General features: G+C 33.9%; 1 protein-coding gene across 1 annotated transcript; it reads right to left on the reverse strand.

Moving 5' to 3' along the window:
* Positions 1 to 8,831: 8,831 nt before the first annotated feature.
* On the reverse strand, positions 8,832 to 11,296 carry LOC130818246 (pentatricopeptide repeat-containing protein At4g19191, mitochondrial). Its single transcript, XM_057684343.1, has one exon. The coding sequence runs from the start codon at positions 11,109 to 11,111 to the stop codon at positions 9,141 to 9,143; it is 1,971 nt and encodes a 656-aa protein (XP_057540326.1). The 5' UTR covers positions 11,112 to 11,296; the 3' UTR covers positions 8,832 to 9,140.
* Between the last annotated feature and the right edge of the window lie 2,462 nt (positions 11,297 to 13,758).

The following is a 13,758-nucleotide window of genomic DNA, read 5'->3' on the forward strand; positions in this document are numbered from 1 at the left end:
AATCCTCGAGTGCTCGGGAACAGCTACGTACGCTTCCGCGGGGTACGGGTCCCAAAAAAACTAAAATACATGTAGTGAAAATGTAAGTGATGTGTTAATTAAATTGCACTAATGTTAATGAGTAATGAAATATTTACCTGGTTGGGTCGTAGGAGGTCTAACTGATCTCGGTAGAATTCGAGACCGGTCCCGGTGTGCTTGCTTGTCCGGCGTGCAAAATTCTACCTTGAACCATACGCAGCATCTAGTGGGGGTTGTTGCGGAGGAGCGGCATCACCACGACCAACAGTTCTGTAAGGTTGGCCGATAAAAATATGCTCCCACGCCTACAGCTGAACATTGCAAATGTAATTAGTATGTAATTCAACAAATGTGGAATAGAATTAAATGTTATTGTTTATTACCTGTAATATGACTAGTGGTCCCGCAATCTCCTTGAAGTTCTTGTGGGCAGCACCACATAGCCTCATGTACAAGTATCCTATGGCTGCAGAGCCCCAGCTATACTCGGTGATGCGCTCCCATGGGTCGTCAAGTAAAGTCAAATATAAGAGCTGTATTTGGTTGCTTGTTTTATCGGCAAACGAGACAGCTTGGCGTACCTTGCAATGGTGCCTTTATCAGCATCTTTGGGGAGATGCGAGAAGGTCTGAACCAACCATGTGCTGCGCAAATCACTCCCCCTGATCACTTCCGCTGGAGGGCGCTCTCCCAGTATGCGGTGCACCATGTCACGCCAGCTTGATAGCTGGCGTCCGGATGTACATACGGCACGTCCCTCGATGGAAATCCGTGTTAGTAAGGCTACATCAAGCAGTGTGATGCTAGCCTCGCCTAAAGGGAGATGAAATGTGTGTGTCTCCTGACGCCATCTCTCGACCAGTGTTGTGTTAATGGCACGGTCAACTCTGCCGTATGCAACGAGGTGAAAGTCATACAACCTCGTGAGCTCCAGATACGGGATGATCCTATCATCGATCACCCATGGAACGGAATCTGGATGCCTCGTGCCTAACGTGTCTGTATCGGACACCTATGAATATTGACATATAAATAAGTTACTTGTATGTTATCATTAGTAAAATGCAAATCACAACTATCGTACACCTAACCTGCGCATCCCAAAGAGGAGTACTCCTGTGCTCATGCTACATAGTCAACACACTAGGGTCTTGGGGTCCTGGAGCTGCTGGATCCATCTCCTCTACTGATGTGTTTGCAGTAGCTTTAGTTAATATTACCATTATGTAATTATGTATCATACATTTGTGTTGTCAGTTTAACATTATTATACGTGTTATAAAGTATCATACTAGTATAATATATATAATATATTACCTGGAGTTACAGGTTCTAGTGTTGTGACCTTCGCTCCCACAACGACGACAATTAATTCCCCTATTGATTTCGAATACACCTCTTCCATAATCAAAGGCGATAATGTCATGGTAATTTGCCTTCTCGATGTTTCTATTAATAATCCTGGTGGCATGCGTTGTGTACATGTGTCCTCTAAGTAACCATGCACTAGCACGTTCACGTCTTTGAACAAAATAATCGTTCTCTACCAAGGAAAACGCTAATGAAAAGATTCCCTTATCACCATCTTAGTCAATGGCAGTCAATAAGGTATGACGATACTTACCATACAAGTGTGTATCGTCAATGGCGATAAGAGGTTTACAATGATTAAAGCCTTCAATGCAAGGTTTAAAGGCCCAAAAGACACGTTGAAACGTCCTAATATTAGGTCGCACATATACACCCGTGTCATTATCCTCCTTAAAAACCACTCAAGTACTAAGCCCGGGTTGGAATGTTGCAAAGCTTCTAAAAAGCGTGGAAGGAGTGAGTAAGAACCTTCCCAAGTCCCGTATATGGACAACAACGCTTGTTGCTTAGCACACCACGCTCGCTTATAATTTACATTCACACCAAAACGATCTTTAACCATCTGCCGTACGACAGATACCTTAATGGATGGGTCTTTAGCAACACAATTTCTAATGACATTGTTAATGACAGAAGATGTCAAGTGAATGTGTCCAGCCGAAACAGTGTCACTACCCAAAACATAAGAACCATGCTTACCCTTATACGTAACAATACGCCATGAAGATAAATAAGAATCAAACGTAGCCCTAAGTCTCCACGAACAGCCCCTTACACTTCAAGGTAAGGATAGTTTGGTTCGAGGTCTCCTTTCTGTACTCCACATTTCTGCGAATATGATACACTCTGATAGCTTCCAACAACGCTTCCTTGCTATCAAACATCATACCCTTCTCCAACTCTCCTTCCTGGGTGTAAGTGGTATCACAAGCCCAAGTCCTCCATGAGTTGTCCTCCTCATACTCGTCTACAGGTGGACATAGGGCATAAGGTGTAGGAGGAATGATTGTAGGAATGTTGCCTAGGGTCATGTCATTTGCTAGCGCATCCTCATCGACATCCACGTCATCCTCAGAAGGGTCGTCAATGAACTCATTACTCTCATTTTCATCATTCTAAGGTCCCATCTCATCACTTTCTCCTAGTTAACCATTGAATGAATTGGAACTTGATTCGTAGGGGTTGATAAAAAGTACAAGATGTGGAAGGAACGAAAGGATTAAGAGTTTCCTGAGGCATAGATGTGGGAGTAGGATTAGAAGCAACTACATTCCCTAAGGGTACTTCTTGTACGTATAACTCCAAAGAGGGAATTTGGGTGGACTTTGAATGCTCCCACATAGCATCTATAGCCTCATCATCCTCAACAGGAAAGGCAAGCAATTCTCCACTCATGTCATATTTAAAGCTTATTGTAACAGGCTCAAATTTCTTAATCTTAATCTTCCGATTAATTATTCCGAAATTTCTTTTCGAATTCCTAATCCTTTGGTTATCTAATTCAAATCACCTTTAATTCCTAAACCTTATTCCGAATTTTGTAATTTCTTCCAAATATTAAACTTAAAAATGTATATATATTCTTAAATTTCTTTATAAGCACTAAAATATTATTTTATTATTTTATACTACGAAAAGTAAAATTTTAATATTATATTTACGGTTTTATTAAAACGTTACGTTTCAATTTCGTTTCCTTAAACTAACTTTACTACTTATCATTTTAACTTTACAACTTTGATTTAATTATTTTATACCTAAAAATTAACTATATTTTTCTTATTAACTTTAAGTATAGTTTTAACTAAAATTTTCTAAGTAAACTTTCATATTTTCATAATCAAACCTTAATCATACTTTCCCATTAATCTAAAACATTTCACTAGCATAAACTAGAACAAAAATTTGATGAATCAAAATCCTTTCTACATCAATCCATAATGTTCATCACTTACACAAGCTATCACCATTTCCTTACACAAGTTAACCTTCTTCTACACTCCAAACTCTTACACATCCACTTACACACTCCAATTCTTACACATTCACTTACACACTCTAAATAACTTACACAAGTTAACCTTCTTTTTCATACAATCTTATGAACTAAAAAGTTGCCCAAAACCCATTATAAATACCCCTCCTTAGCCATGAGATCACTTGCACCCCCATCATCAAATCTTTCTACCATTCTTTCTTATATCTTCACTTCATTAACATCTTACTAACTTTATACCCTTTTTATTTGTTGAAGAATCAAATGAAGATGGAGCTTGATCTTATCACTTCTTAAGCCAATAATCATCAACTTTTGAAAAGTCAAGTATTATCTTTTGGAACTTGGATATCATTTTCTTTTGGGTAATTGAAGATCTACTTCATTGAAGCTTGGAACCTTGAAGACTTTCTCTTTTGGAGCTTATTTCCTTAAGTTCTATTTCCTATTATTATTCTCTTACTTGGTTTAGCACCACCTTCGGAGGAAAATGGTACACATTTTCTTAACTCTCTCGTTATGTGATATTTATTTATGGTTACTCGATAATATAAAAGCATGATCAACATGATTTTATTTTAGTCATTTAAACTTTTTATGGTAATATTAAAGTCATATCCAGTTTAGTGATATTTTCGTCAAAACAATAATACTTTTGGGACACTTGAAAAAAAAAGTCATATATATGGAAATTTTTGATTAATATGATAATATAAATATATATGAATTTTACTAGTTAAATAAACTTATGTGTTTAAAATGATTCCATATCATCTTGGTGTTTTGATAAATTTTAATCGGTTTATTGGTAAAATAGTCAAACAAATTTGTTAAAATGCTTAGCATTGTTTTTCTTGAAAACTCATTTCATATAGATTTTGGACCCTTAATAACTTGTCGGATTATGTTATTTTTATAGTGATGATAGATCCGTTTTACTATTTTACTGGTTATTTGATAAAATATGTTATTAAGTACTTAGAAATATTACCCTTGATTGTTATGATTATTTATGACACAATAATGACTTAGTTTAGCCTCAGGAATCTTAGTATAGCTACGAAAATTTGTTATTTAATTAATATTAATTTATTAGATACTAGTAATTTGTTTCTATTAAAAGGGTAGAATTGTCAAAAATTTGACTAGTGGAAGTTTGACTTATAAGAATGTAAACTATTTCGGTTTAGAGTCTTGTTTGATATTGCATGATATTGATTGTATGACTCTGATAGTAAGGTAACGTCGAACCATGGACCGGCATGTAAAATCCCGGGCTCCGTGTTAGCCGGCACGTAAAATGCGGTGTCAGACAGGGGGTCCGAGAAAAACCCATCCTGTGAAGTCTCGAGCATAACAGTATTGAGAGGAGTGACGACTCCCACCACAGTTAGGGTTTAGGACTACGGTCCTCACCGAACCAGACCCTTACATATATCAGTTGTCATTATTGTTGTGATCTTGTGATGTGCTATAATGGTAAAGCTATGAGGCTTAATTGAACTTGATTAAATAAGCATTAAGGTTACCAAGTATTTAGTAGCACTAATGAACTTCTGCAAGTATTGAGAATGTAACTTAATGGCTTAGTAAAGGTCAATAATGAGTAATAACCTTCTATATTGTGTTTGATGATTATTCTGTAAGCATGATTTAACTATCGCATCATAAGCTTGTTGAGAAAATTGTACTCGGCTTTATCGCTGACCGATTTAATCGGCTGTCATCCATATTATGGATGACAGTATTTTGCAGAAAAATTTAGCTCAGGTTTCGATCCAGGCCGCAACTTTAATTATTCTATCGAGGACTTAGCTTCAATGATTTTACTTGATGACTATATTGTACTTATTGTTTTTTTTATCGTATTTAAGTAAACCTTATTTTATATTTTCTCAGTTGTAAGATATTTTTTTTTTACTTATGTTTTGAACAATTTTAGTTTAAATGGTTTTTAGCAGTTCGACGTTTTACACTTCCGCATTATTTATCTTAAGTATAATTATTAATGTTAATTATGTATCGAGAGTGCCGCTCCTGCTACACTTATATTTACGGTACTTCTAGTGGGGTCCAATCCAATCTTAGAACATATGAAACGTTTAAACTGGTTCAAATCCATGTTCGAGTTGCATGCAAACAACCTACGTCTTCCCCCAACATAATGAACTTTGCCACTACTTTCTCGAATACAACCATTCCAAAAACATACTATAGTGTCGCGAAATAATGCCATTTTCTACATTAATACAAACAAAATCAACATCATCAACAACTTCATGCCCATACAAGTACATTATAGTCATTTGATTATAATATTTTTTGGTCTACAAATTAATAAAGTCCATAATATAACTAAGTTCATACATATATAATGCACATAAAATCCAAATAATAAATCAATTAATAAGTTCATAAATGAAATTGCTAATACAAACATCAACATTCCTAATAACACATAATGTACATCAAATTTAACTAATTTAATATGCTCATCAACAACAATACTTCAAAAAACAACATAAAGCTATGAAAACAATTACACATTACCTTGAATAGTTATGGATGATTAAGAAGAGTGTTGATTTAAAGAACTAGTAACCTACATTTGCCAAAACAACCAAACTTCATCAAAACCCTAAAAATATATATATATATATATATATATATATATATATATATATATATATATATATATATATATATATATATATATATATATACACTAAAAGAAACGCATAAAAATTTACCTTTGTTCGATCTAGAGTATCCCAAACTAATTTTGAAGTGCCAAATTGAAAGAGGAATGCAATAATTGATGGATTCAAGTTAGCGTATTTGTGGAGAGTGTTGAGTAGTATTATGCTAGGGTTTTGAGAAATAGGAAAATGAGAAGGAAAGGAAGCTGTTGCGTATTTGTGCAGCTATCTGTTCGCAGTTAGAATAGGTCAAACAAAGTCAAAGGGTTGTTCGCAGTTAGTAACTGCGAACAACTATTTTGTCTTTTTGATCTGTTCGCGGTTACTAACTGCGAACAGATCCATACCTTAGGTTTTTTGGATTTTCACGCTTACTTTTGGAATAAGTTTGAAAGTTATATTATTTCGTTCATTTTTTTAATTTTTTATCTTAATGTTTTCAAATTTTCCATTTTGAACTCGTCGTATTTGTCAATAGATGATTCGTTTAAAGTATGACCCATTAAGACCCATCCTATTTATGAAAGCTGGAAAAAAAATAAGTTCATTATAAAAAAATTAATTCTTAAAATAACCTTCTTCATGCCAAAGCTGGTGGGGTATGTTTGCTGTTACTAACAGCGAAAAAAAGTGGTAAAAAAAGTCAAAATTCTTACAATAAACAAAAGAAAGACAACGTCATAATATTAGAAGGGACAAAAACAGCGAACAAACTTTGTTTTATTTTTTGTCCTTTTCAACACTATAACATCATTTCCTTTTTGTTCGCTGTTAAATAAAGAATTTTGAATTTTTTTCTCTGTTCGCTGTTAGTAATAGCGAACATACTTGACCTCAGGCATGGACACAAAAACGCTTATTTTGAAATTGAAATTTTCAGAAGTTTATTTTAGAATTTTTTTCTTTATAATAAGCTTATTCTTTTTAATTTTTTCCCATTTATTGGGCTTTCCCCTCCATGAAAATAGAAATACTATACTAGTAAAGATTAATAGTGGCTTTCATGAACAAGAATACCTTCAAATTGTGAAGCAATCTCATTTTGATCATAAATCTGACAGGGAAGAAATTGCAAAAAGGATCCAACTCTTAACCTTTACATATGCTTTATCACTGGACTTAAAGTGTACATATTTGTTGAGAAAAGTTGCACATTGTACATAAGCGTTTGTTTTACTTTTTAATTCACTTTTGGCAAGTACTATAGGTTTAGTTGAACTCACTAAACCAATATTAATCGTAATTAGAGAGTAAGAAAACCGTGTTAATCATCTGATTTAGTTGTTGTCCCACTCAGTTTGCTATATTATCTTCCAAAAGCACTTGAATTGGAGAAAATAATGTAGCAAAATGAGTAGAATGAGCGGAGTATATTACAACTATTTACATAAATTATCATGCTCTCTTCTATCATTTACCCGACATTCCAAATTTAATACATATAACTACAATTTAAAGTTCAAATATAAGAATCATATCTTGTCTAAGTTAGAGCATGTACCATTTTTCTCAGATTCTCTTCTAGCTCTTTCCTTCGATCAAACTATCGTGTACTAAAACATATGTTCATAAATTTTCAGTTTTGATTGCCTGATATGAACATAATTCCTGTAAAAACTTGTAAAACACAAGCTACTTTAGCTGCGCTGGAGAGATAATTTCAATGGTCCATATTTCGGAGGCCCTATATCGGCATGAATTAAAATAATTCAAATGCGTCTTTTCCATCAACCCTATCAAACACTATATCTACATTATAGTGCAAAAAAAAAGACTGCATCGCATCAGGCATTGTAAATGTTTTCAAAAAAAAACAAACAAACCGATATATCTATAAAGTTGTAAAAAATCGCAATTTGAGTTATTTCATGAAATATCTATACAATCGGCCAATGTTTGGTATTAAGATAATAACATCACTCACAATACCGAATTATCGTATCATTACCGTAATTGCAATTATTACCACATTTTACACTATGATCTACATAGCTCTGAAGAAGTCAGAAATTTGTTTCCTCAATGCCTCAACAAGAGATCTTTTCACCAAATCATCTAAGAAATAAAGCATAGCCAAGAGAAAACAAGGCTAGTAAGAGGCTAAAGATGCATTCTAACCACCTAGAAAGATAAACTTCAACACTATGCACTATCAAGTTTCACTTTGTTAGAGAATCGAGTCTTTTTTCTCGGTGATCATGTACCATGGAAAAAATTACGATCGGGGATGTGTATATAGAAACGGTCGTGGTGTCGCGGGAAACAGCTATAACACATAGATAACGCGCATTGTGGCCGATGCGGTGTGATTTTTGAAAAAAAAAAATCATATAAGGAGTTTTGAACTTATAATTGCATTTTTGTTATTGAACTAATATTATTATACAATAATATGCAACTAGCCATTATAATTGCAATATTTGAGATTCTTTTAGTGTATAATTAATTAACTTATTAATCAGTTAATTATTTTGTTTATCAGCTAAAATTACGAGTAACAATAATTTAAGTAATCGTAATAATTAAAGTTAATGGGTATTAATAAAATTTTAACGAGAAGACAAATAATGTCACGGTGAAATATCGTTGTAACGGTAAAATAACGGGCGTGACACATTATATAATGGTCAACACGGCATTTTGACCGTGAAATTTCATGCATTGTTATATGACGGGATTTAACGTCGCCTCGACTTTCAAACAGGTTATATGACGGGCGTTACGTAACGTAACGGGGAGTTTTTATTCCATGCCATGTACTGCTTTCCCTAGAAGTAACCTGAATTCGATTCTCCGTTGCCCTTTTGGTCGTCCCATTCCCTACCGTTTGACGAGCCCAAAGAAAGTTTTACTTTAGTACATGGGTGTTCCATGCATGTTCAAGAGGCAAAAATCTGTAACAACACAACTGGTTTCTATTGCAGAGAAAAAAATAATCATATTCATTGAATTTCTTACCAAAAATCATTAGTGATGATCATACAAGTGCCGAGGGTGACTTGTGCCAGATACCAGGCTTATGACTATGACTATGACTATACAAGTGTCAGACACTATTGTAGTTCAGCTTCATGCTCAGAAAAGTTATAAAAACCGAAAGAGGTGCTATCTTTCGATTGGAACGACAACATGTCTAGAACTTCATATATTTTCGAACCCTTAGGATGATATCTTTCTTCCACCCCAAATATATGATTCTTTCCATCCACTTGAATAAGGCTTTGCCCTGGATTCTTTTTCACCTTGTTGCACCTCATTAGTCCTCTCACTTTAGACACCCCATCCCATTTTCCAACTGACGCGTACATATTTGCCATTTCCACGTATGAAACAGCATCTTGAGGCTCCAATTGATACAGATGATAAGCTGCATACTCACCAACCTCTATGTTTTGATGGATTTTACAAGCACCAAGCAAGGATCCCCATATGGCAATATCGGGTTTAAAAGGCATAGTTTCGATGAACTCTAACGCTTCTTTAAACTTTCCTTTGCGCCCAAGAAGATCGACAATGCAGGAGTAATGCTCTAATTCGGGATTCAATTTATACACTCTAGTCATCATATCAAAACATTCCATTCCCTTATCAAGGAAACCGGCATGAGTGCACGCTTGAAGAACAGCAAGAAATGTTACATGGTTCGGTTCCAAACCTAGCTCGACCATCGTAAAGAAAAGCTCTAGAGCCTCACTAAATTGTCCATTCATAGCAAGCCCAGATAACATTGTAGTCCAAGAGACAATAGTCTTGGACGGCATGGAACGAAATAGCGCTTTAGCCTTTTCGAAATCACCACATTTAGAATACATATCAATGATTGCATTGCACACTTCAACACTACCCTTTAACCTGTTAGATGAGGCATAGTCATCTAGCCATCGGCCAAGTTCAAGCGAACTATACTGGCCGCAGCTTGACAGCATTGACAGAAGAGTGACAACATCAGGTTTCTCGCCAGCCGCTTGCATATCCAAAAACAGGGAATACGCCTTATCTAAACTTCCCATCGCAGCATAACCACCAATGATCACAGTCCATGATATACATGTTCTACAACTCATGGTTCGGAATAAGTGCCATGCTGAATCAAGATCCCTGCATCTAGAGTACATTGTTAGCAATGTGTTAGCAATCGTAACATCGAGATAACAACCCAACTGAATCACATGGGAATGAATCAGTTTCCCATGATGTAAAGCGAGAGGTTGCACGCACGAAGATAAAAGGCTAAGACATGTACTTATGTCCGGTTTATGTCCATCATTATTCGATAGCATACAACGGTATAGACTAAATGTTCTATGATAGTTCCCGGTTAAAGCGTGTCCAGAAATCAAACTATTCCACGAAACAAGTGTTCTTGATTTAGAGTATATTGTACCAAATACATCCTCAGCTGAAATCAAATCCCCACATTTACTGTAGCCTGAAATCAAAGTATTAGCAAGAGAAACATCATTGATCATGCCAGCACAAATTGCTAATCCATGAACACCTTTAACTAAATCGAGATTATTCAAGTGGGTAAAAGATTGAATTAATCCTATGATTGTAACAGAGTCTGGCGGAAATCCCTGCAGTCTCATTTCCTGAAAAAGTCGGAAAAATTGATCCACGGAACCAGAATGGGCCAAACCCAAAAGCATCGCATTCCACAAAGTGACATCTCTTTGAGACAATTTATCAAACACCTTATGTGCAAAATTCAAATTATCACATTTTACATACATATCAATAACTGCAGTACCAACAAATATATCAGACCAAAAGGGTGATTTCAATATATGGGCATGAATTAATTGGGATAGATTAGGATCTGATGTTTTCGCACAAGCCTTTGCAACAAAAGGAAAGGTCAAATTGTTAGGAGTTAATCCAGTTTGTTTCAACTGGCGATAGAGAAGAAGGGCTTCATGGGAATAGCCATTGTTGACAGCTTCTCTGATATGGGTGTTCCAGTATCCAATGGTTTGATGTTTGGAAAAATGGTTGAGCAATGGAGTTATTTGAAGTCTTACCATTTGTCATTGTTAGACTACTGGCTCCAAGAAATGGCTTCTTCTAATTTCTAGATGTTATGTTCAAACTATGATTATTTGCCAACTTCATTTCGTCTATATTCTCTACATTTCTTTGAGTTTGGATCTTAAATTTTAAAATTGTAAAAATTTTTTGAGTTAAATGTAAATTTAAAAAGATAGAGGGAGTGTCAAATTATATAATGGTTGAGCAATGGAGTATATTAGCTTTAACTAAAGGTTTAATAAGCTCTTTAAAATAACAAAGGGAAAATTACTTAGAATAATTCAACATTTTATTGATTTTTCTACATAATTTCAATTTTTGATTAAATATGAATAATCTCAACTATTCGGAATCCTTACCAAGAATGTACTAAGGTAACCTCTTACCAATACAACAAATTATTTTGCATAAAAAAATTAAAAAGTAAATACAAAATTAAATTATAAAAAATTTTAAAAACATCTAAAAGAAAAATTAAGTAATTTAATTTAATTTATTTTAATTTTTATTTTTTAATAATTATGATTTTTTATTTTATTTTTTCTTTTAGCAATTAACCTGCAAAAATTAATTACTTTCTCATATTTTTTTTTTATTTATCTAATTTATGTGTTGACTGCACAACATGATCAATAATGATGAATTAACTTATTAGAAATGAACATAAATAACATAGAACTAGTATCACGGAACTATGTAAGGAGGAAAGGTTACTTTGTCATAAAATTCAAAAAATACTCCAATTAATACCAAAAATACCCTCATAATCCCAAAATCACGATTCCAAAAAAGATGAAGTTCGTGAGTTAGGGACACAATATTATTTACGATACAATTTAACACGACACACGATATGCACAACATATAATCAGTCCGATATAACTTAATTTTCAGAGTTAAATTTTATTAACGGTTCAAACACGACACGATATGTTACGGTCTTACGGACATGTTTATAGTACTCCTATAATTTAATTTGGCACAGTCGGATTTAGCATAATAGGCACGACACTCGAGTTGGGATAAAGTCATCAGGCTTACAGAATAGTAGTAGTGCTGGTAAATTGCTTGTTTAGGAGGTGAAAAGACATTACATTAGCTGCATGTCTGAATCACTGATTGATGGGTGTATTATCTTTCCTTTGTTAGATAGTTCGTCCGTTCCATAATACTTGCTACATTTTTTATTTTTGACAATTTCATATTACTTGCTACATTTTCGTTTTTAGTAATAAAACAATCATTTAAAGTTCTATCTACCCCTATTTTTATCCTACTCTATACTCTATACCCTATAATAAAATATATACTATACTCTATAAAGTAACCTAGCAACCTATTTTTCCTTATTCTTTTTCAATTAACAATAATAAAATACTATACTTTATAAAGTAAACAATCAGCTACAGTGTAGGTCAATCACTTTTCTTAATTCCCGTGCCCATGCAAATGTAGCAACAATTATGGAACGGAGGAAGTATTAGTTACAAAATATCACTATTTATTAATCACTTTTAATTTGTAATTAATTTTTAATTTATAAGTTAAATTTAATTAAGTAAATGATTTGTTTTATATAATTAAAAATATTAAAAATTAAATTAATAAATTAAACCGTATGAAAAAATAAATATTACAAGGAAGTTAAAAGTGAAAAAACATAAGTATACTAGTATGCTGTAAAATGAAGAGTGGGATTGGTCATACAAACTGACAATAGTCTATTGTGCGCCCCAATTAATTAAGGTCTACTCGGCACTTAGCTCAAGAGTCTTAACCATGGGTTAGCATTTCTGCTGTTTTATGGACCCTACGAAAAATGAAAAAAATGAGTCATTTTTATGAAGAGTTGATTTTGAGTTGTAACAGACTTTTAACAAAAGTAAAAGTACACTTTTTTAAGCGGTGTTTTATGTCTTATATGATAACATTACTGAATTAAGGTTTGAGTCATTTTTTATTCTGAACCCTAGACAAATGTCTATCTTATTTGGGTTAAAAAGCTTCAACTTATTTGTTTTTGTAAGCCTGACACTTAATTATGGGTTGAGTAAACATTTTTATCCACTTCTCCTGTCACAAATTCCGATTTATGAGTATCTCATCTTAAAACAATTTTTAATTGGATTTGTTAAATAATATAACAAAACTAATTAAAAAAATTCACTTTGATACATAAAATGCTCGTTTTGAGCTATTTAGGCTCTTTGTAAGAACATAGATCTACCTCACTATGAAACAGTCTAATATAAGCAGATAGATATGTAGATAAGCTTCCAGAATCACGTCTGTTTGGCGCCATAAAGTTATGGTTTTTACTTCTCTCTGTCATTCCCATTTGAGTTATGGTCATTGGTCCCTATTTATGGGAGCCTGCTATGGAACACTATTATCCACACTGGATCATCTCTTAAGTTTTTGCCCATTCACATTCAGGGTAGCCCAACAGCATATGTACACTTGACCAAACCTCTATCTAAATGGGGTAGTGTATATAATATATCTTGGGGTCTCAATCATCAACTTAAGTTTTTGATTTAGTTGGTTCTTTGACATGGTATCAAAAGTCAGCGTAACAAGTGGCAAAAGTTATCACGGATTCGAATCTAAACCACCCATCTTTTAATGTGAAATAATTAGCAT

This window comes from Amaranthus tricolor, chromosome 7, assembly GCF_026212465.1.
Source record: "Amaranthus tricolor cultivar Red isolate AtriRed21 chromosome 7, ASM2621246v1, whole genome shotgun sequence".
Classification (NCBI taxonomy): Eukaryota; Viridiplantae; Streptophyta; class Magnoliopsida; order Caryophyllales; family Amaranthaceae; genus Amaranthus; species Amaranthus tricolor.